Below are 22,327 nucleotides of genomic sequence, written 5' to 3'. Positions count from 1 at the left end.
TTTCTCTACCTTCCCTGCACAACTGTCCTACTTCCTCTGTATCTGTCTCTCCTCTCTTGGTTTACACAACTTCACCACACCCCATTTATAAAAAAAAAAAAAAAAAAAAAAAAACCCACAACGCTGCATCATGCGCTGACAACCTCATTTAGCCAGGAACCTACAGATTCAGCAAGTCCTGCAGCCTGTGGATCCCCAGGCCATTCCAGGGTTGGTGAAAACACACCTGGACTCTGAGACAGACAAAGATGGCCAGCCAGCCTCAGCCTCTCAACTCTCCCACCCCTCCTCCACAGGTAACCCACCCCGAGGAGCTGAACTGTGGGAAGGCTTCGCTGGGCTATAGGCCGTCACAGGGTTAAGGATGAGAGTCTGTCATTGCACCAGTGTGGCTGCTGCTGTTCTTTTTGTATGTCTGTGTCTGGGACAGGAGGAGCCACCTCCCCCAACTAACCCACCTGTTGTTTTGTAATCATCTCTGATTTTGTAAATTTTTTGTCACATTGCTTTTTTTTTTTTCTTGGAATGTCTAATTTTGTATTCAATCTTTTAATTTGTCGTTTACAGTCGCTGTCGGTCCTCTGGGCTGAACATAAAAGTTCTTCAACCACATCCCAGTGCATCATATAACCCCTCCCTTGTCAATTCTTTTTGATTTTTGTCCTGCTTTGTTCTTTTGTGTTCTGCTATGTTCTTTTTCATGTGTCTAATTACTTTGCTGTTATTTCCCCTGCCATCTATCCCTCCTTGGTCTGTATCTTCTGGTTTGAATGTAGCCCCTGCCCACACATCCGCCCGACACGAGGCAGTGCGAGTCTGGTTGGAGTCAATGTCTGGAGGTAGCACAGACTTAAAAGGGATCTCACGACATCCCTCATTAGACTCATATTCTATCTGTCTGCCGGCTGGCCTTTTTTCCTGGAGCATGCACAAACACATGCAAAGACCAGTAAACTCACAAGCATGCGCGCTGTAAGGCTGTCGCTCTCGAGAGTTCTGCTCTCTTGGGGTCAGATCAACACCTGTCTTTCACCTTTCACAACCCAACTCTCATCCTACCCATTCAATTTCCAAACAATGTATTTGCTCTTTACTTGCTTGGTGTATTGTTCTGTAATGCAACATATTCCAGAGACAGATAAGCCATCAGGGCTTGAAAACACTTCTTGCCCTGATGGGTAACATGTGAAGTATTGCACTTGAAAGCTGCTATTACTGTTGGTATATTTTAGGGCTAACCCTTTTACTGGCTCTTATACTTGCACAAAGTTCAGAGAATGATGCTGATGAGGTACTTGATCAACTGTTTAAAAGCGTGAATGAATCAAATGAGAGTTCAACACATACATTTGAGTTAATGGGCAGCACTTGCGTTCTGGGTTAAAAGCTTAGTATGGTCTCCTTGTGCTCCGACCCACTAGAAGTGGATATTTGTTACATGTCTGTGCACCAACCTGAACAACTGCATATTTAGTGCATTTAGCAGAAATGATTGTAATGGTTACTGTTAGACTGCTAAAATGCATGTATTAACTGTGTGGGTTATTTCCCTGTGTCAGTTTTTTTTTTATAGGAAAAATAGTTTTCAACCAGGAAATTTTGTTTACACAAGGATTGGTTCTGCTTTTGCTTGATAATCCTAAAATGGATAGCTGCATGTACCTGTCAACTAATGCTACTCTACCCATCCTTTGTTCATATTTATTAACAGAACTATTGCATATTATTTCATTTGTATGCAAAATGAATGGTTTCCTTGCCAGGAAAGAAAACAAAACTTTCCTTAAAGCTGTCCTCACAAGAAAAAAGGATTTTGGTTTTGAAGCCTGTTCATCCTTTTTCAACTTTAAATTTCTTTCTATAACAGCTCTCCACTCTTCTAAATTGGTCTTGATAGTTTTTTTTTCTTTAAGCGGTCTTTGAACTCTGGTGCTGTTCTTGAAAATCATCCTAGCAGCTAGTATTTGTGAGAACATTTCAGTTCAGGTTAGGTTGTTAGGAAGATGGGGGGAAAAAAAAGAAAGTTTTTTCAAACAGAAGACAGAATGTGATGGCCAGTTGGATAATTTCTTGCCATTATCTTGTCAAACCAGAGCCCTGTGAGGATGACGACCTGGAAGCAGAAGCCGACAGTCCGGATGTGGAGCCTGGTACAGAGATGGATCAGGGTAGGCAGTCAAAATAATACATACGATAATAAAAACATCAATTCAGAGTAACGCATTTTCTGATTACAGTTCTGTTCTCTATTACAATAAAAAAATAGGAATAATTCAAGTTGTAATGTAACGGTACAGTTTTTTATAATGCTATGTTTAAATTCCAGATGACATCCCCTCAGATGCAGAAGCTGAGGCTCGTTTGCACCGATCAGGGCTCGCTGAGGCTCTTCCTGAGGAAGGAAAAAAATCAGAAAGTCTGGGAATGGCTTCAAGTATTGGTACATATCAATAATCATTCCTTCAAACTGATCACTCAGATTTATTTATTACATGAATAAAAAAAGGAGCGTTTTTGTTGTTTGTTCATTCAGAACCGTCAAGCTTCAGCCCGACACAGAAAGAAGAGGATGTTGTTCTTTCTCCACTCAAACCATCACCACAGCCTGAAACACAGGTGAGATAACTCCATGGTTATCAAGTTGACATATGCTATGTTCATTTTGACTAAACCTTGATTTTCTGTTTCCCCCTCCCAGATATCTCCATCTCCTCCCTCCCAGGTGAAGTCTCCTGGCACTCGGTTTTTCCCAGAGCCTTTCCTTCCTGAGGCAACAACGCCTGAGAAGACAACTCCATCTCCAGCCGCCAAGAGCCCAGCGTGTCCTTCACCTGCTCCTGTCTACAGTCCTTCTCCGGTCTCCTCTCCCACTCTTGCTGCCGAACCTGCCACATCTCCCCCCAGGTCACCCGTCAAATCACCCGTCGTCTCTCCAGTCAAGCCAACCATCGAGTCACCTGTCAGATCCCCTGTCCGGTCACCGGTTGGCTCACCTATCCGCTCCCAGCCCACCCCCCTACCAGAGACTTGCACACCTAAATCTCCAGTCTACCCTCACCGCTCAATTTGCCCTCTCACTGGTAATCCCCTCTCCCCGATCTGTACCCAGCCTTTAACCTGCCACGAACCTTCATCACCCCTCAGCTCTGATTCTCCCGTCAGAACTCAGCCTGTTCCCGCAGTCACTTCAACACCTATGGCCCAAACAGACAAGGCCACATCTGAGTCCTCAAAGTCTGACAGCTCGTCAACAGAGGAAACTCCATCTAAAAAGACGGATATCATTGAGGAATTTTGGTTAAAGAGCGCTGAGATCAGAAAGAGCCTCGGTCTGACTCCTCTGGACCGCAGCAGTAAAATCTTAGAGAAAAGTGTTGATATGGCTCCAACACAGGAACCCACCCCTGCTAAGACACAGCCTCCAGATGTGTCTGAGGAGCAGAAGCCTGCCGTCACTGGCCGTGCTGTCATACGCAGACTCAACATCACTCTTGAGGGTCAAGTCATTACTCCTATTGCTCCTCTAGGGCCTAAGAGTAATGGCTCTGAAAGGAGGGAAATCAGCAGTAGCTCTGGTTTGGGGTTAAATGGAAGCATGGCCACGAGCCAAACAGCAAACAGTGACAGCTATAACACATCTGACTCCACCATGCTCACTCCGCCCTCCAGTCCACCGCCGCCTGTGCCTGCTAATCAGTCTCCCGCTATATTCAGGCAGCAGAGACACCAGGTGTCCTGGAGCAACGGATCAGAAAAACCTCCATGCGAGCGTGCCAAAGAGCCAGTAAAAACTAAGACTCCTGTTCCCACGCCGAGGACGCAGCTGAGCCCCGTATCTGCGCCCAAGCCTGCACCCAGGAAAGTCCCGTCACCACAAGCAGTTATAGAAACAACTCCTCCCGTGGTTGTCATGAGGGAGAAGAAGAAGGAGCCGCGGCCGGAGAACGCAAGGAAGTCGTTCGTGGAGACGGTGGAGGAGATTCCGTTTGCTGATGACGTGGAGGAGACGTACGATGAGCGGACGCCAGAAACGAGCATGAACAAGTTCTACACTCCACCCACCAGCAAGCCCAGCAGGGAAAGACCTCCCATGCACCTGGCCTTAGCAATGGAGAACGGTAAACCAAATATTCCTGTCAACTCAGCCTCTAAGACCCAGAGGGAGACTCAGTTCTCTCAAGAGGCCAAAGAGATTGCTGAGGAGAGAATCAGGGCCAGAGAAAAGTCTGTCAAAAGCCAGGCTCTGAAAGATGCCATGGCCAAGCAGCTAAATAAAATGAAAGAATCTGACGTAGATAAGGGCGCCTCACCTAAAGTGGCCTGGAGTGTAACCCCAGATATTACTGGAAAAACGAAAAAGTCAGCCGGATCTCCGAAGACATCAGCTGTGAAAGCTCTGGAGTCAAAGAAGGCAGAGATCCTACCCGAACGTTTCTTCAGCAGCAACAAGAGTCTGGACAGCTCCGTGGCGTCGTCTGACGGCTCCTCCTCGAGCAAGAGCAAGAAACGAAGTTCCCTCTTCTCGCCTCGCAAAAATAAGAAGGAGAAAAAAGCCAAGAACGACAGCAGCAGGCTCTCCGGCACAGATGAGACACCGCCTAAACACAAGTCACTGTGGAAGGCCGTCTTCTCAGGGTATAAGAAGGACAAAAAGAAAAAGCAGGATGAAAAATCATGTCCGAGCACGCCGTCCTCCAGCTCCACCACTCAGGACTCTGGGAAGAAGAGAACATCGCCTGTTGGAAAGTCATCAGGTGATTTGAAATGTGTTTTCAAACGTGGTGTTTATGTTTCACTTTCTGTGAAACTAATCATTTGGCTTATTTGATGTTACAGACTTGAAGTCGCGCAGAAACCTGAGCTTCTCAGAGGATTCAGACCTGTCATGTGACGACATTCTGGAGAGATCGTCCCAGAAGTCGAAGGCAGATGTGAGTAACAACAGACACAAGTAGAGATAGCACATTTTTGACAAACGGTATTTAAACTGAATTAACTCTAAGTCTGAGACATCCACTTAGATAATGATTTGACGCGACACCTTTTGAAACTCTTGAAGGTCTTGAATAAGTATTTAACCTAGGCATATAATAAATAATAGAGTGCTCTTCAAAATTGATTATTGTCGACATTCTTATCAAAATCAGGCATTTCTAGAGCAGCCCTCATGCTTTTCCACCGTGAAAACTGGAAGCGAGCATCAAAGATAGTCAAGTGGGTGGCATTGGAAAGGTTCATGATGCTGTCTTAATGAAGCGGAACATAATGAGTTATCTGTTGTACAGCATACTTAAATTCTCCTAATGCCCAAGTAAGTACCATACGCCTATTTAGAGCTTTCCAGACAGTTAATTTTGTTGATGTGTCATCATCACATCCACTACATCCATTTCTGTATCTGCTTTGTCTATAAAAAAAACTTTGAAATAATTTCTTCCACTCCCAGAGACATACGGACATCTTTGACCTAGTATCAGGCATGCAGAAGGAGTCAATAAAGGAGGAGAAACTGGAAAAGCAGAGAAGGAGGGAGTTAAAGGAAAGAAAGAGGGTGAAAGACAGACATAAAGAAAGAGAACGGGAGAAAGAGGTTGATCGAGAGAAGGAGAAAGACGATAAGGAGGTATTTTGTAGCGAGGGGTTAGATCATTTTGAATTTCAAATAAACATCATTTTGTGATAAGTGCATTTGAATGCAATTTGTCCAGATAAACAGTAATAACTGCAAGTTTACACAGCTCGCTTCTGGCTTTTTAGGCTGATGCAACCAAATCATGCTAAAAACAAATTTTTCAATATCCTCAGCACCACAATATGACATGTTAGATGCACATCATAATGGTATCTGCTTGCAGAATTGCAAAATCTTTGAATTTGTACACACACACAAGATTAAATATGCTAGTGCCATAAATCGTATTAGGGCTCTGCAGATATTCAGCACATAAAGCCCACATTTCTATAATATGAGTTCTTTTATTTGAATCCATTTGCATTCATTATGTTCATGGCTGAAATTCAAAATGATTGTCTCCACTGCTGCTCATTCTGTGTGTGTGTGTGTTTCTGTTGGTTTAGATAAATACAGTTGAGTTCAGGGCCAGAGGCATGCATTCATTAACCGTTGTAAACACATTTTAAAAACTCTGACACGCTCCCATTTTGTTCCTCTTTTTACAAAGACGTACACGAGGAAGAAGTTGACTCTTCTTATTTTTCATGAATATTGATCTGACTGAATTGTGATTTTGACACAAATATCTTAAGGGTGTACCCAGATTCAGTCAGGGGAGGTTAACACTGTGTCATGCCTATCAGGCCGTATGCAATTCAACAAGAGTACACAGGAGTTGTGTAGACTAGTCCCCAGTGAGCGTTTGGTGTTGATAGTTGTCCAGATCTGTGAGTGTATGACATCATCGTAGGCATTAGTCTGTAGAAGAAGCAACTTGTCTTACCCCTTTTGTAATAAGATAAGCCTCTAAAACCCTTGCCCTTAAAATCTGTTATTTTACAAAGTGATTTATAATTGTTTTGTTTGACTAATAATTCTGATTATTAATATAAATGTATAAAAATGTCACTGCACCCTGTCAGATTTTTGTGTTGGTGTGGGATATTAACATTGCCTGTTTTTGATTGTACCATTATTATTTCTCTTTTTGTTTTTATTTTATTTTTGTATTATTTTGATTAATTTAACATAATCATTAACCCATTTAATCATATCATCTGTATCATGTTTGTTCCTCCTTTTTTTTGTTTGTTTTTTGTTTTGTCTTCCCCAAGTCTGTTTATGTCCCTCACGCACTGGCGTTCAAGAGATCGTACGCCACAAAGGTAGTATTACATACATTCCCATTGATAACCCATCAATCCCCCCTCACCCTCTCTCCTCGCCCCCCTTCCTTAAGCGCATGTGCCAGTTTACTGTTGTAACACCCTCTCTGTGCGTCTGGCCTCAAGCTAACCGTCCTCTCTGGATGCATGCGACATTTGGCCCCAGCGGCGGCCGCTTACTCGCTCACTGCTGGACAGCCACTCTGTTAAATAAAATAAAAATAAAAAAGACTTTTCAGTAGCGCTCACCTTTCTGGTCACAATGACACCTCTGCCTATCTCGATATGAAGGGCTTGTTCCTCTCTGACTGGTATAATATTAACCTGCCTTTCTGTCACTGCGGCAAAGTGTTTTTTTACTCCAATCTGGCTGCTGGAGAAACTTTCCTTCAGCGCTGTTCTCTCTTCCTCCTGATTTACGCCAGCTTTTTGTGTCCTCGCAAGTCAGCTGTTATGGTGGGGGAAACATCCCTGCTTTTTTTCATAATATATTACCTATTATTATAAAGGATTTCATGATGCATACAATAATGCAATAGGGATTATAGCCGTGAAAGCTGCATTGAAGCGGATGTATGTGTCAGACTGTATATTAAAATGATTTATATTAAAGGCGCCTTTTGTGAGATTTAAAGGCCCAGAAACGTCTGTGGATACGTGCAGAAGATTTAAATCCTATTCCAACATAAATTACATACCGCTAGTCCATGTTGTCCTTCACCTTGTAGATCTAAGCAGTTTCCCAGTCCTTTCCTCGTAGGCTGTTTTCCAGAAGGGCCAGAGCCCCATGGAGCCAAGTACGCATATCAGGAGCTTGTGGGTGCAAATTCTCTGACACATGTTTTATGTTGTTCTACTAGAAAACCTACACAGAGGAAGAGCTGAATGCCAAGCTGACACGAAGAGTCCAGAAAGCTGCGCGACGACAAGCTAAGCAGGAGGAACTCAAGAGGCTACACAGAGCACAGGTACATGACCAACAGCAACTATTCTTTGTTAACCAGAAAACCCTGCACCAGGGACGAGACCAGCCAGCTTCCTGAGGTTGTCATTGATGAGCTATAGATGAGTCAATCATAGTTTGCAGTAGAGTTTGTGTACACTTTGGCTTTTTCAAGCACTTTTTTAACTTAACATATCCTCTCTGTCATGTGATTCAACCCTCCTGGAGCGAGGCCAGCTTCAGCCTTCGGACAGGAAGTGCTCTGTGATTGATGTTGCAACTCCTCTGCAGTCAGGCTCTCAGTCCACTGACTCAGCACTAAGAAGTAGCTGAAGGCTCTTCTCCTGGAGCTGTGATTCGCTGGCCTGAGTTCTGCTTCCTTGTTGCAGAGCCTAAACAGAGCTTCTTATTTAACCGTATTTGCTGCACAGCGCTGATAAAAGTCCTGCACAAACCGAGCCAGTTAGAAAGTTTGCTCAAATTATTCGTATTTCATTCTATCCACTTACACCAGTTTATCCACATTTAACCAATTACACTCAAGCAAATAACTGCACACATACATATGAGAGAGAAATGGCCTTTTTCTATTTTTCACCAAAGGGGTCCTTGTGAGCTTTTTTTGCAGTCTGTTATTTAAAGACCCAAGGCAAAACCCATTCCAACATATCTGAACTGGTTTTACTCTTAAAATGTTATCTATCTTTAATTATTGTACCCTTGATATTCCTGGAGGACAATAAGTGCTAGTAGCCGCAATGCTCACAGACACTGCAATAATCTATCATTTTAATGACTTTGAATCATTTATAAAAAGCCACAGATTCTTTTTAAAATGCCTTTGCTACTTTTAGGTCTAACAGCTCCATTTTTAAGAATCTTAAATAGGTGTTTTAAGATTAATAATGTATCTCACACAACATTAGGAGTTTAAAAGAGGATAGATGTAGCAATTGTGCTTCACAGAGCCCTTAACAAGAGATACTCAGTGACAGGTCCTGCTGCTCCAGTGAATTTTACAGATGTTAAAGGATGGGTTCACATTTTTTCAAGTCGGTCTGAAAACAATAGACAGGCGGCCAAATGAACACTGAAACATGCTTTTCTTGTCGTAATCATTCCTTCTGTTCATAATGTAAGTGAAGGGGCTCAAAATCCACAGTCCTCCTTTTGTGCAAAATTGTATTTAAAGCGTATCTGAAGCTAATATGAACCTTCAGCTGCCCAAATTAGTCAAATCAAGTAGATATCTTTTAGTGTTAATATCTTCTTACTGCTAAAGTCCCTCTTTTTGTTACTTTACTTCCACCGCAGCTCTGCAGGGAAACACTGTCCGAGGATTCACAGAGAGGGAATTTGATGCTAAATGTCCATCAGAACAGGCCAACGTGCCCAGAGACATCAATACAGTTCCATTTAGCAGTTTTCCCTATGTGTCCCTAGACATTTATTTTTAATGAGTGTAAACTGTGGCATCAATGGAGGGTTGGCGCTAACCTCTCCAGTTGTCTCCCTCACAACGTTTTGGGACAAGTCAGTTGTAATTAGCAGTAGATTTTATTGTTCTGTGGCCATCTGAGGTAATTTGACTTGTTTATAATGTAATTGTGCGTGTGTGCGTGTGTGCGCATCTCTTTAATAATGTGACTCTAACCTTGCTTGTCCCTCCAGATCATCCAGAGACAGCTGGAACAGGTGGAAGAAAAGCAGAGGCAGCTTGAAGAGAGGGGTGTAGCTGTGGAGAAAGCCTTAAGAGGGGAAGCAGGTAAAAAAAAACCTGTCAGTCATTGGCTCATTGGTGTTGTTTTTATTTATTTATTTATTTATAGATCCGGCCATCCCACGTGGCTCGGTGCATCAGAAATGTTACCGCAGAGTAGACGCAACACCCACACTCAGCCGACTGAAGGGTGTAATACGTTTCATAACACTTGTAACTGTTCTTATTATTAACATTTAAAAGTGATTTACAGCACGTATGAAAATGACATCTTGTTTTTGTGTCTGCTGCTCGCCAACGCCTGCCCCATGAGAACATGTTTTAGGTGATATAGGGGTTAATCCATTTCTAGAGCTCCGAAGGGAATAATAACGACATCGATGATTAGCGTGATGTAACACAGAACTGCATTGTCTCAAAAAAAAGAAAAGCTGTCCCTGCACATTTCGATTGGGCTGAAATGACCAGCTGCCTTCGCCATTTATCTGACGGCACTGCGGCATATTTCAGCACATAGATTTGTGTTTTGGAATGACATTTTTGTTTCTGCAAAGTAATAAACCCAAATTATTCTTGACAAGGGACTATCACAGACAATATAGCTCCGAGATGAAGAATACATGAGTTGTTAGCGAGCAGCGCAGTTCATTATTTGGTACAGTTTTATGACCGTGTGAAGCATGAACAGTGCTCTGTAGCAATAACATCATTTATGTGATGAGAGTTTTGTTTGAGTGTATGACTCAGCTCTTTGTATTCTATCCAAATGTATTTGATGGCAAGCAAAAGCCTAGTAATATGAAAATGCATGCACATATAGATGAGCCATCAAGTCATTTCTTCCAATTTGGCTATCAGCTGTTTCTCCAGTCCTATGTTTGAGTATGTTTTAACTTTGTTTACCACTCTACTCTCTTAAAGGATTGTATAAAGGTACTTATACATTACCCAAACAGCACAAAAGAAGATCAGGTATTAGATTTAACGTAGTTCCCTTTTTATTAATGACATGTGACACTGTTATGTAGGCTCCATCTGTGGTGACACACTGCAACAGTTCTCCATCTCTGAACATGTTGGTCTTTGTTCGTTCATAACATGTCCGCCGTCTTCAGTCCGAGCTGCATGCGATCAGGAGAATGTGTGTCCCGACATAGATTTGTTTGTGCTCATTCTGGATGTCTTTATTTTTGTCTCCTTCACCGCCTCTCAATGAGGAGAGTTTCTGTACTCTGATCACGTTACATTTTATAAAGACAATCAGTACATATAAGACATCTAATTTAAATTGGTTTTACGGGCCCCCCCTTTTATTAAAATATATTCTGCAAATATTTCTTGTAGCTGATTGCCTTGATTTGTTGAGATCATATCTGTTAAGACATCTTATCTTTGTTACTGTGGTGTTGGAAATGAGTAACAGCAATCCAGAGTTGTTTTGACTTCATCTGTTCCACTCAAAGATCTCATTAACACTCAGCTGCTCTTTTAGTACGAAACAATTAAGCATTAAACCATTAGATTTTTGCATCAGAACATTGGCACATAAGGGCTGAATAGTAAATAACTGGAGAAACATTGAGCTTTTTCCCCCTTCCCCTAAATACAATCAATCAAATGTTCTCAGTTTCAACACACAGCACAAGCACTACAACACAGTCAAAGCTTTGTGTGAAATTAAGCAGACTGAGCCAGTTAACAGCAATACAGCAAATCTATGTAGCGCTCTCTTATTATTTTGGGAAATGCCATGTGGTCATGCACAAGCTGAACATGTCTGCATTGTGCACTGTGGTGAGTACTGACGGACTCTCTTTCTTTTGAGTGTCGCTGCAGTGTGTATGTGTGTATCCGTGCGTTTGCAAGAACATGCATGACTTGTTGGAGAATTGTGTGTGTGTGTGCGTGTGTGTGTGTTTGTTTGTGTGCCCAGTTTGGGGCTGTGTGAAATAACTCCTATCTCTAATATATCCCTGTCATTGTAGACTATTGGGGAGATTCTAATTACAGTGAAATCCTGGACTTGCATCTGGGCGGTATGTATTTCAAATCTGTCGCTTTAAACTAACCTAATGGCTAACCAAAACTGTCCCCTCTCCCCCTTTTTTTTTTTTTTTTTTTTACTACTTGAGCTTTGTACCCCTCGTATAAACCTTGATTGGCTGGCTGGCTGATTGGCTGGCTGGCTGGCTTTTGGCCTCATTGCAATACTTTCTGCTCCTTTACCCTCGCTCCCTCCCTCCACCTCCCCCTTCCCCCCAAACCATCCACCCTCACAAGGTTTTTAGTTCAGACACTCTTTTACATCAAACGGAGATCACATACTTGGCCTCGCGCTGTCCTCTTAAGATCGTCTTTGATCTCGGTAAACTTATGAATGATGAATCAGTGAATTAATGAGTAACTTTTATTTGTCACTTCTCTGCACTGAGAGTGTATGCAAACTGCTTCAGAGATGCAAAGTGCAACATATTGCAATGAAAGAAATCCAAACTGCAGTATACATTATTGCATTTAAATAAACATTAAACATGCGAGGACTGAAAGTAGCGACACGATGGGATAATGAAATGAATGAATAATATATAATACTGATATTGTTGACAATTTCATATTACATACAGGCTGTACTAATTAAAGATTCCTCTTTTAAATAAAGTATTGGCAATCTGTTCAACCACATTCATTAATACATGAAATTCAACAAAAGTGCAAAATGTTGGCTGACATAAATATAAAATTACATGGATTGGAAATTTAAAGGATATCTTCTTTATTTTTCTTATTGTCAACAATTTCCATGAAAAGACCAAAATCAACAATAAAATGATCCTACTACCTGTATTTAAAGCCAGATATAGCATATTGTTATCTGTGATCTTCATTGTTTCCCAAAAAAATGATCAAAAACACATCAATGAGTCGTGATATTGCATTGGATGACATTTTCTAAACACTGGGCACTGTAGTTTTTCTTAAGTCAATACTTCACACTGTAGTGCACCAAATGTGTATGATTCCACAGCTGAATATAGTCCCTATTTAATATACTATTTACTCCTGTTTGAGTAACAGTTGAAAAAAAAACAACAGTGCTCAGCTGTTTTGGGAAATGATAAAAAATGAAACTATGTATTTGTGACCTGTTTTTAAAAATGTGGATATTCAGTAGGAGTCATTTAGCTTGAGGCTGAGAGCTACAGTGAGAGAAGGGAAGCATGAGTCTTAAGAGATGAGACTAACACATTGTTAGCTTCGGTCTTTTCATGGGATTTGTCTGCAAGAAACATGGAATACTGCCACCTTGCACATTTTACAGCTGTCCTAATGTTGTTAATGATATTCTGATCACAGCTAAACATAAGATTAAATATGCGCTGACATTTTGTTTGTTTGTTTCATCTCACTAAGTGAATTTGCACAGTAAAGCCAAACATGTTCATATTGTAATTTGTTGTTGATTTTGTTGTACCAAAAATATCACTGATGAAAAAAAAGCACATTAACATACAAAAGAGGCACATGTAGCAGTATGCAAATACTTACAAAAACAGACACCCCATCCCTCCCTCTTCCCCCCCTACACATACATACACTGTGAAAGTATTGTATAACCTGCTCTGGACTGACTCATACTAAACTGCAAGCCTTGCTCTTAGCTTCTCCCCACAGCTGTGTGCTGCTGTAATTCTGCCCTGTAGTCCCAGCAATGCCCCCTCCCCCCCTGACTTTCTCATACCTGCTCAGTTGCATAACTCCCCGACCCCGAGTGTGTAAAGTGTGCTACTAGGCAATTATTGCAACCCTTGACCCTTAGCTGCATTGTCTTAACTGTTATCGGTCAAAACGTATCTGTGTCCACCGTGTCTGGGTGGGACGTCTCGTGGTATCTGTTGTTGCTGCGGTCTTGTTTGAATATGAGTGAAATGCATCTTGTCCTCCTCATGTCTGTTGTCAAGTCAGAAGATTTTCGTTAGAAGTCTGTGTGTGCATTTCTACATATTTAAGCAGGGTCTGTGCTTGTCTGTGGTTTTCCATCCCGCTGGTTATTGTCACTAATCAGACAGGAGATCGCGTGGAGTTTTGACTTAACGATGAATTTAAGTGCCCAAAAGGACTTTTCCAGCCTTATTTTGCGGGCATAATATGTCATCAACTCAAATCTCAAATTTTTTTTAAATGTATTTTTTTAGTTGATAGATCTCATTTCATTCTATGTAGTATGTTTGAATACCCTATAGTGTTCATCAGTGTTGCAACTGGGTGCGGTGTGTCTGCAGTGGTCTGGATGTGTCATGGAGGAGAATTCTACTTGCCGATACATTTTTATTAGTCTTCTTTGTCTTAGCTCCGGAGTTTGGTCTAATGAAGAGGAATGCAAGCATTTTCAGGCTATAAGGTCACATGATTGCTTTATTAGTATGGTTTGGGCACCAAATATTAAAGACAAGATGAATATGTCTGTAGACTGCTAGTTTGTCTTATTTACATATTTTTCTTGTCTTGCATTTAAAGATTATTAAGCTTTAAGTGCTAATGATGAATTTCATCACCATATTTACAGGAACATAGTTGGAGGAGCCATAGAATTTTATTAGAACTGGGATGTCAACCAGGTTTGTTCCAAAACAGATATTCTAAATTGCAGTTTTCCCAACTGAATCTAACTTTTTTCTCTGTGATAGTCCCTTGTAGTGATTATCTGGCATTTCACTCTCCCAACTCTTTCACCTTCTGGCTTTAAAACTTCTGTTTCTGTCATACTTTGAGCCTCTATTCAAATACCCAGTTCTCTCCATATTCTCTCTGAAGCTTCTTCAACCGTTCATACACTTCAGAGAATGTTTTAAGACATTTTAAAAACAGTTGCGTCAAATGTTTAAACACCTAGTTAGAAATTATTAAAATTACATATAAACTTTCTTCCTTATTGAACATGCCAATTTACATATAAAATATAAAACTCCATTCTCAGTGTATGTACACTGTAGACCTTTAAGTTTCCACATCGCACTTCATTTAAAGCGATGGTTCGGTGTAATTTCAACCTAGCGTCATATGCACCATGAGGTCTATCTAATCACCGCCTCAGCCCTTTGTTTTCATTTGGTTGCAAAATAGTGGAGTTAGAGCCATCAGCCGAATGGCTTAGTACAGGCGCTAATAGAACCACCAGTGTATCTCATAAATTACCCCACTAATTGGTTTGGGCACCAAATATTAAATCATCAAAATATCGCGCGACCACTGAAATACTGTGTGGTCGCGCGAGATCCCGCACAGCACAGCTAGAGATCTGTGCGGGATCTCGCGCGACCACACGGTATTTCAGTGATTGCGCAAGATGTTTACAGCTTTAGCAGTAGCAGCAAAGTAAAAGCCATCAGCTAAGTGTTTATTTTAATAAACTCCTGGTGTACTTACAAACTTTCCAATGCATTGATTTATGAGTAAAGACCCTATTTGTACTACTGTAGAAGTTTGATAACAATCCAGGCATTATTAGTGGGGTAATTTACGAGATACACTGGTGGTTCCGTTAGCGGCTGTACTAAGCCATTCGACTGATGGCTCTAGCTCCACTATTTTGCGACCAAATGAAAAAAAGGGCTGAGGCGGTAATTAGATAGACCTCATGGTGCATATGACGCTAGGTCGAAATTACGCCGAACCATCGCTTTAAGTTTCATATTCAACCACAATTAGCTTTGAAACCAGTTGTGATGTCACAAATCATGCTTATAAGTAGACGTCTTAAACTCAGATTTAAGGAGAGCACAGAGAAACGTTCCCCCTTCAGCAGATGAATGCAAAAACAGCCTTCTGGTGTCAAACTATGCACATACATCATTCTGCACAATGAATCTCAAACATCCAAGTGGAGGATCAATAAGCAAAAAGAAAAACTCTTTATTTTTTAGGCTTCTTTAATTAGTATCTATATATGATCTTACTTTTGTGAGAATTTCTGTTTAGAGGGTGCATATTAGAAAAAGTCCTAATTTGCACTTCAAAAGTAGATACACTTCAAAAGTCACCACACTGGCAACAAATTAAGCCGACTGTTCGAAACATGTTCAAGTGATGCTTACAAGGAGAGGCTGAAATATCTTTCAAGCAGAAGCAATTATAATATGAGATGGATCTCCTGGTGATCAGTAATGATTTTAATAATGAGATTAAACAACTTTGTGGACCATACTAAACACTGGGCATATGAGTGTAAACCATTGTATTCCCATATCATACATAATTGACAGAGGGTGTTGTTGCGTAACTGAAGCGTATCCGAAGAACTACAGATGCAAGATCAAACAGTACAATTGTTTTCCCTTTCTGTGCTCTAGGTTTTCTGTCTTCTGTTATTTCTGTTCCTTATTTTTACTCCTTTTTTCATCCCTCGCACCACACAGCTGATCTCTCCCCCCTCCTCTCCCTAGGTGATTTGTCTCCCTATCACAATGCTGCTACCCTCTTTTGATTTTCTCCTCAATGTTCTTTCTCCCTCATCACGACCCTCTTTCACTGCCTTGCCCTTCTCCTTCCCCATCCTCACACACCATGTGTACCCTCTACTCTTTTTCTCTCTGTTTAAACGTCTCTACTCTTCCTCCTGCATTACTTCCACCGTTCTTTCTCTCTTTGCCCACCAATGCACCCATCTGCGTCACCCCCCCTCACGCTCTTTCCCTCTGTCTTGTGGAAGTTGAGCCCTTTGTGGGGATGCCACGCCGAAGACCTCTCTCCCTGTGTCCCTGCTGTTCCCCTGAAGGTAACGTAACCTCGCCGCCTCCGCTGACGGTTGTGGCGGGTTACCATGGCAACCATAAGGATCTCCAGAACCGGGCTCCCCCCCCCCTCGCGCTCCTTCCCATCTACCTCCCCCTCTGTCCTCCTCCTTTATCTGACCTCACCGTTTTTGTGTAATCAGGCTCAGTAGATTTCCCCAGAAACATTAATATTGAGGCAGGGGAAAAAAAGCCTTCCTTTTCTCAGGAAGATTCTTTGCCATACTCCAAATATAAATACATTTTGGCACAGTATTATTGTTCTTTTTTTCTTGTGAATGACAATACATAGTTATTATAACCTTTATCTTGCCTGTGTTGCTTGAGTCTCCAGCTTTGCCTCACTCCTTTAAGTCTGTTTTAAATGCATACTGCACATTGAAACAAATAACTTGTAGTGCTATTACACTGCAGTGTCTCAAGAAATGGAGATGGAGATTAGATTTATTTGTTTTCCATCAGTAGTTGCAGTCACTTAAAGGGGAAACTACTCTGCTGTAGTGTGTCTTAATCCAGTGGCATGTGTTCTGTCTTCTGTTTGGGCTAAAATGAAATGTAAAGCTGCAAAGTTCACTGCAGTATCCCATTTTTCCAGTCATTTCTAAGAATTCTGCCCCTTACACTTTGGATGAATGTTAATGCGTGTCATGTCATCATAAAATCCTCATAAAACCGAGTGCTGAACACCTGAGACGTGGCTAGCTCACGGGCAAGTCTGGAGTTCAAGGAGTGAAAATTTTGCATGGTGTGACGATTTGTTATAAATATTCAAGTCCTACACAAATCAAGACTTAAAAATTAATGGATCTGGTTTGTTCCTGAATCTAACACTTGTCAGTGGATTGTGAAATTTTGCCTGAGCATCTAATTTGCGTGAAGAAACATGCTTTTGTTTTTGTGTGTGATCCGGTTTTTGTTACTTTTTTATTGCTGTTTTTTTTGCCTTGTACTGGTTGATCGTCCTTCCCTTTTTGTTTTTGGAGCCTTGAGCTGAGGGGTGGTGGTGGTTGAAAGGTTGAAACAGTTAAAGAGAAAAAGAAAAACATTCATTGCAGGATAGGTTTGGAAACTTGCTTTGTTTTAAAATTCCTCCTTTTGTCTCCACATGCTGTATTCTTCCTTTAGTCTGAGCAACTCTTTCTCCAGCTTTGCCTCTCTCTGTCCCTTGTCTGTTAATTAGCGAACGCCAACCCCCAAGACCACAACCATGCGATTTATGTGTGTACAATGTTTTTCCTTCTCATTTTTCAAGAGCTTCCTCTTCCCCAGCTAAGTATGTCACGCTGCATCGAAGGTTTGCCTTCTGCTGTTTCATTGAAACGGCTTGGCTCCACCTGCTGCAGTCAGATAATGAAAAGGATGCATCGCCCCGGCAGCAGACCTTTCTAAGCATGCCACATAGACTGGTCTCTGCATCCAGAGGGGACTGTAGGAAAAAGTCTGCAGCTGTTCTGCGCTCTGACTGATTGTGCTGGTTACGAAAGCTGCACATCTGCACATCTGCAATGCATGACGCCAAGAGCACAGAACATCCTTTTCCCTGAGGCAGACCTTAATAGAGGAGTGTGAACTTCGCTATTGGTCTAAATGATAAGCCATTCCATGAACATTAGACCTTGTAATTCAATATGTAAAGGCAGCAGAATAATTCATTTTCTTTTAATCTCAAACGGCTCAGCATAAATGGGATCTAAAGGGATTTTATTTCTGCTGGTAGGTCAATATGTGGGCAGAGGAGGATGAAGAATTTCCAAAGGTTCTTGGGTTTACTCTGAGTTATGTTTTAGCTACTGATTTGTGTGGTAATTTTTATTTTTTTTTTCACTCTGGAAAAGAAGTGATAGGAGACAGTAGTTGCTCCAAAAAAGTAGCTACAGTTAACACAAAGTCCAAACTGGGTAACACAAACTTTCAACTTTGCAACAACAGGTATTGTGTGTGTGTGTGTGTGTGTGTGTGTGTGTGTGTGTGTGTGTTTGTGTGTGTGTGTGTGTGTGTGTGTGTGTGTGTGTGTGTGTGTGTGTGTGTGTGTGTGTGTGTGTGTGTGTGTGTGTGTTTGTTTGTGTGTTGCGCTCACCTGCTAAAGTTGAAACCTGTAGCTCCACGCCATCTTCTGTGTGCCATAATAAGTATGGCCCAACTGACCACGTTGGTGTCGAGTCCATCCTTCCACCTCACCATCCCTCAGCAAGGACATCCTGGCTTGGCTGTCATTGCATTTGCCCGTGTCGGTCCTTGTCTGTGTGACATCAGTGTCAGCCCCCAGCCATCTGGCCTCTCATCACACTCTGTGCTTCCTCCTTTCCTCAAGGCATGGGCAAGAAGGACGATCCTAAACTAATGCAAGAGTGGTTCAAGCTGGTGCAGGAGAAGAATGCCCTGGTCCGGTATGAGTCAGAACTGATGATATTGTAAGTACTCTACAAACGTATTAGTCAAAGATGCTTTCCATTTCAGCAGCTTCTATTCTAATTCTTATAGTAACAAAGGAGCTCCTAGGAAATGTCTCATGTTTTATTTTGTATTGTTATGTAGTGTATGTACACTTGTATCAAATGATGTTGTCTTAAATTCCGGATTATATAATCACTTCTCAATATGTAGAAAATGGCTAAATACGATCAGGCAAGACCAACAGTCTATAGTTACACACGTATCTTTTATGAGCCTAAACTGTAATTTCTGATTTGAGGTTTTGGCCACTTTGAGTCAACAGAAAAAACCAAGAAAAGTATCAGCTTGGCTCGATGCCTCCTGTTTGACACTAAACACTAAGAAATCGAAGTCTATCTGTTTTTCCATTAAAAATTGACTTGTAACAGAATCCTTGAATGCCTTTCCGCAAATACATCAACAGACTGCAGATCTGCAGCAGATCCACTGGAGTTACAGCAACAAACCTGTACTCACCTGTAAAATTAGGAAGGCATCCACTATGAACACTACAATAATTGCATTCGATACTCGTTTTCAGGTTGTCTGTGGATACTGTATCCCTGTCAAATAAACCATGAATAATTCAATAAGTTGTCTGCATCAAATGGTTAGGGTTAGGGTTAGGGTTAAGGTTAACGTTGATAGTGGAGATATTTCATTCTGACCAAAGCTTTGGACCAGGAGACCAGCCAACAAAGCTGTCATCTCTTGAGCCCCAGTGCTAGCCTCACTAAGACTTTAATGAAACCTGTCAATTTGATCAAGTACCTGATGATGTAATAATATCATATTAATGTCATAAAATACGATTTTATTATAAAAGCACAAGGTAATTATAACATAATATAGAGTCTATTCATGATTTAATATGATTTATTACTTTTTTTTTTTTTTTACGAATATCACTACTATCCCATCAATATTTGTTAAAATGATTGTTAACCCTTAAGAAGTTATAATCATTGTGAAACATACTTTGATAAGTGATTAATGGCTTTTGAAACCCACTTTGAAGACCAACTTTATTAAATTCTGACAAGTCATTAAATCATCCAGTGTTATCTTACTTTCAGTTACTTAGATTAACTATATCGTTTTTTTGGGGGGGGGACTAAATATTTTTTTGTAAATGCAGCATAGACAAATTAATATACATAAATAATATACATACATGTTGAAACTTAGGCTACATATCATCAGTGAAACAAACTTGGCTGATCCATCTTCTGTCTTTCTGTCCCCAAGTGCCAGAGAGCTGGAGCTGGAGGACCGGCAGAGCCGACTGCAGCAGGAACTCAGGGAGCGAATGGCTGTTGAAGGTGAATGCAGGAATGATAATCAGCTAACAGCCCAGTCACCGTACTGTAGCTCTAAATGTACTTCCCTTGTTAGTATCTATATGATCTGTTCTCTTTCCTTAATTTCATGTTTTATTTTCCCCTTTTAGACCATCTGAAGAATGAGAAGGAGCTTGCTCAGGAGAAACAGATCCTGAATGAGATGTTGGAGGTGGTGGAGCAGCGTGATGCCCTGGTGGCCCTCTTGGAGGAGCAGAGGCTTCGGGAGAAGGAAGAAGACAAGGACCTGGAATCTGTCATGCTCTCTAAAGGCTTCAACCTCAACTGGGCTTAAAAGGAGTGAAGCTCATTATGTCTTGGGAAAAGTCAAATTGTGATAGGCGCTCTCTGCCTTGCACAGTCATCAATTATCAGAATAGTCTTCTGAACACCGACGCAGGCAGTTGGTCTAAAACTGTCACACCTGCAGCAGTGAATGTGTAAAGATTCCCCCAACACACACACCATGGCTGCCCCCGACATCTCAGTTGAAGCAGCCTGTAACGTTTACATATCCTCTGCCCTAAGGCAGTCTTAGTTAATCACTTTGTGTCTCTCTGCGGTTGGACAGCCGCATACATTCACAACTTTATCATCACAGACTTGAAATAGAACCTCTCAAACAGGGAGGGGGACACTTTGGGAGAATGTTTAAAGACTTGTTTCATTATCTAAAGGGAAGAATGCAGTTTGGTCCTGCTGATGTAAAGGAATTGTAAAGAATTGTGTTTTTTTGTGTATAGTTGTGTAGAACAAGTCACATTTACAGCTGATGAGGGTTCTCTTTTCCAAAAAGGACAGTTACAGAGTTAATGTCCTGGAGTGACATGTCCAGTTTCAGTCTCAGATCCTCCTCTTCAGTCGGACTGTAGGACGGACATCCTCTGCTGAAGCTGCCTTTCTATCCAGTGACAAACTGACCTCCTCATCCTAATGAATCACAAAGATACAATGGAAGGCTCTTTTTTTTTCTCCCCTTGCAGTGTTTTGTGAGTCAACACTAAGAATCCATTAAATATGGCCATGTGTTTTTTTAAAAATGTATTTATTATCTTTGTTTGCTTTTAACAGATAAACATTTTTATTTTTGCATTCACAGGAGAGTGCCCAGAATCTCATTATCTTGCACTTGTGCATAATCCACATGCACCCAGAAGCCATTGCATGTCAGGACCGAAGGCTGCAGGCACACAGAGAAACATAGTGTAACATTGTCCTTGACAGCCAGGACATAGAATACAGACTTAGACTGTAAATGAACACTTCAGCATTTCACATGGCTTGATAATGACGGGCCTCTCCATGAGATGCTATTCACTGTATATCACACTGATGGCTAATGTTTACAAATATTGTCCATATTCAATATTGGATTTTTATGTTTCCTACAAACAGTAGCAAGGTAAACCAACGGTTGAAGTCATCTTGGTAGGAACCGTCTTTTTCGAGTTCAAGGTTCTAACCATTTGTGTTACCATAGTGATGTTATCTTTAATGAAGTTGATTTCGCTGTTGAGAGATCAGTGTAGCTCGCTTCACTCTTTTTGTGCCACAGGACTGTCTCTGTTTGTGGATACTGCTACAATATCGAAGGAGTACGCCACAAGAACTTACACACTTACATCAGTATATAGCAGTGTTAATATTTTACCTTTAAACAAGATGCCTTTTCATTTTCAATCTATACTATATTTTTCTTAGTTAACTTGCTTTTTGGCATCTGTGTGTCTCACTGGAACTCAAGATTTTTACTTGTTTGTTTTTGTTTTTTTGTTTTCTTCAGATTCTTTTATACAGCAGGTCCCCAAACAAACAAATTTTAAATGGGGAGTGGGAGAAATGCAAAGTGCTTCGTGAGCAGCTTGCATCAGACAGGAACATTAGTTTCTCTGACGGGCAGTCAAATCAAATAGCCTTTTTCGACAACTGTAATAATCCAGGTGGTCACTGTTTGACAGCACAGAAACATTAGAGGCTATATTTATGATTTGGTATGAGCTGTGAATATAAAAAAGTTACATAATTTTAAGGGTTGTTGTTTTAGATGGTGTGTGATAAGTTTGACATGATTGTATTGATATTTATTAACATGTGTGCAAACTGTATTATATGTAAAGAATATGAATCCTAATTTTTAAACTGTTCTGTTGACACATGACTTGTAATGTAAATGCTTCATGTAGCTAAAATGCATAGGGGTGTTGGATGTATGCTGAAAATGGCAATAAAACAATGCAGTTGTTCTTTTAAATTTCTGTCTACC

The 22,327-nt window shown here is 41.1% G+C and overlaps 1 protein-coding gene across 1 annotated transcript in view; it reads left to right on the top strand.

Annotated features, from left to right (window-relative positions):
- Nucleotides 1-22,309, top strand: part of mical3a (microtubule associated monooxygenase, calponin and LIM domain containing 3a) — a 70,257-nt gene extending 47,948 nt beyond the window's left edge. Inside the window, exons 31-43 of the mRNA XM_062420136.1 lie at nucleotides 153-296; nucleotides 2,094-2,168; nucleotides 2,327-2,440; nucleotides 2,534-2,616; nucleotides 2,699-4,754; nucleotides 4,837-4,931; nucleotides 5,447-5,623; nucleotides 6,790-6,840; nucleotides 7,701-7,808; nucleotides 9,455-9,548; nucleotides 18,603-18,702; nucleotides 19,973-20,046; nucleotides 20,175-22,309. Of these exons, the coding sequence (XP_062276120.1) occupies nucleotides 153-296; nucleotides 2,094-2,168; nucleotides 2,327-2,440; nucleotides 2,534-2,616; nucleotides 2,699-4,754; nucleotides 4,837-4,931; nucleotides 5,447-5,623; nucleotides 6,790-6,840; nucleotides 7,701-7,808; nucleotides 9,455-9,548; nucleotides 18,603-18,702; nucleotides 19,973-20,046; nucleotides 20,175-20,359 (3,356 nt within the window). The 3' untranslated portion in view covers nucleotides 20,360-22,309. The remainder of the gene's footprint in view (nucleotides 1-152; nucleotides 297-2,093; nucleotides 2,169-2,326; nucleotides 2,441-2,533; nucleotides 2,617-2,698; nucleotides 4,755-4,836; nucleotides 4,932-5,446; nucleotides 5,624-6,789; nucleotides 6,841-7,700; nucleotides 7,809-9,454; nucleotides 9,549-18,602; nucleotides 18,703-19,972; nucleotides 20,047-20,174) is intronic.
- The last annotated feature ends 18 nt before the right edge of the window (nucleotides 22,310-22,327 follow it).

The sequence above is a fragment of the Scomber scombrus genome, chromosome 6 (genome assembly GCF_963691925.1).
Source record: "Scomber scombrus chromosome 6, fScoSco1.1, whole genome shotgun sequence".
Classification (NCBI taxonomy): Eukaryota; Metazoa; Chordata; class Actinopteri; order Scombriformes; family Scombridae; genus Scomber; species Scomber scombrus.
Note: the sequence above shows the minus strand (reverse complement) of the source record. Positions and strands in the feature narration are given on the sequence as shown.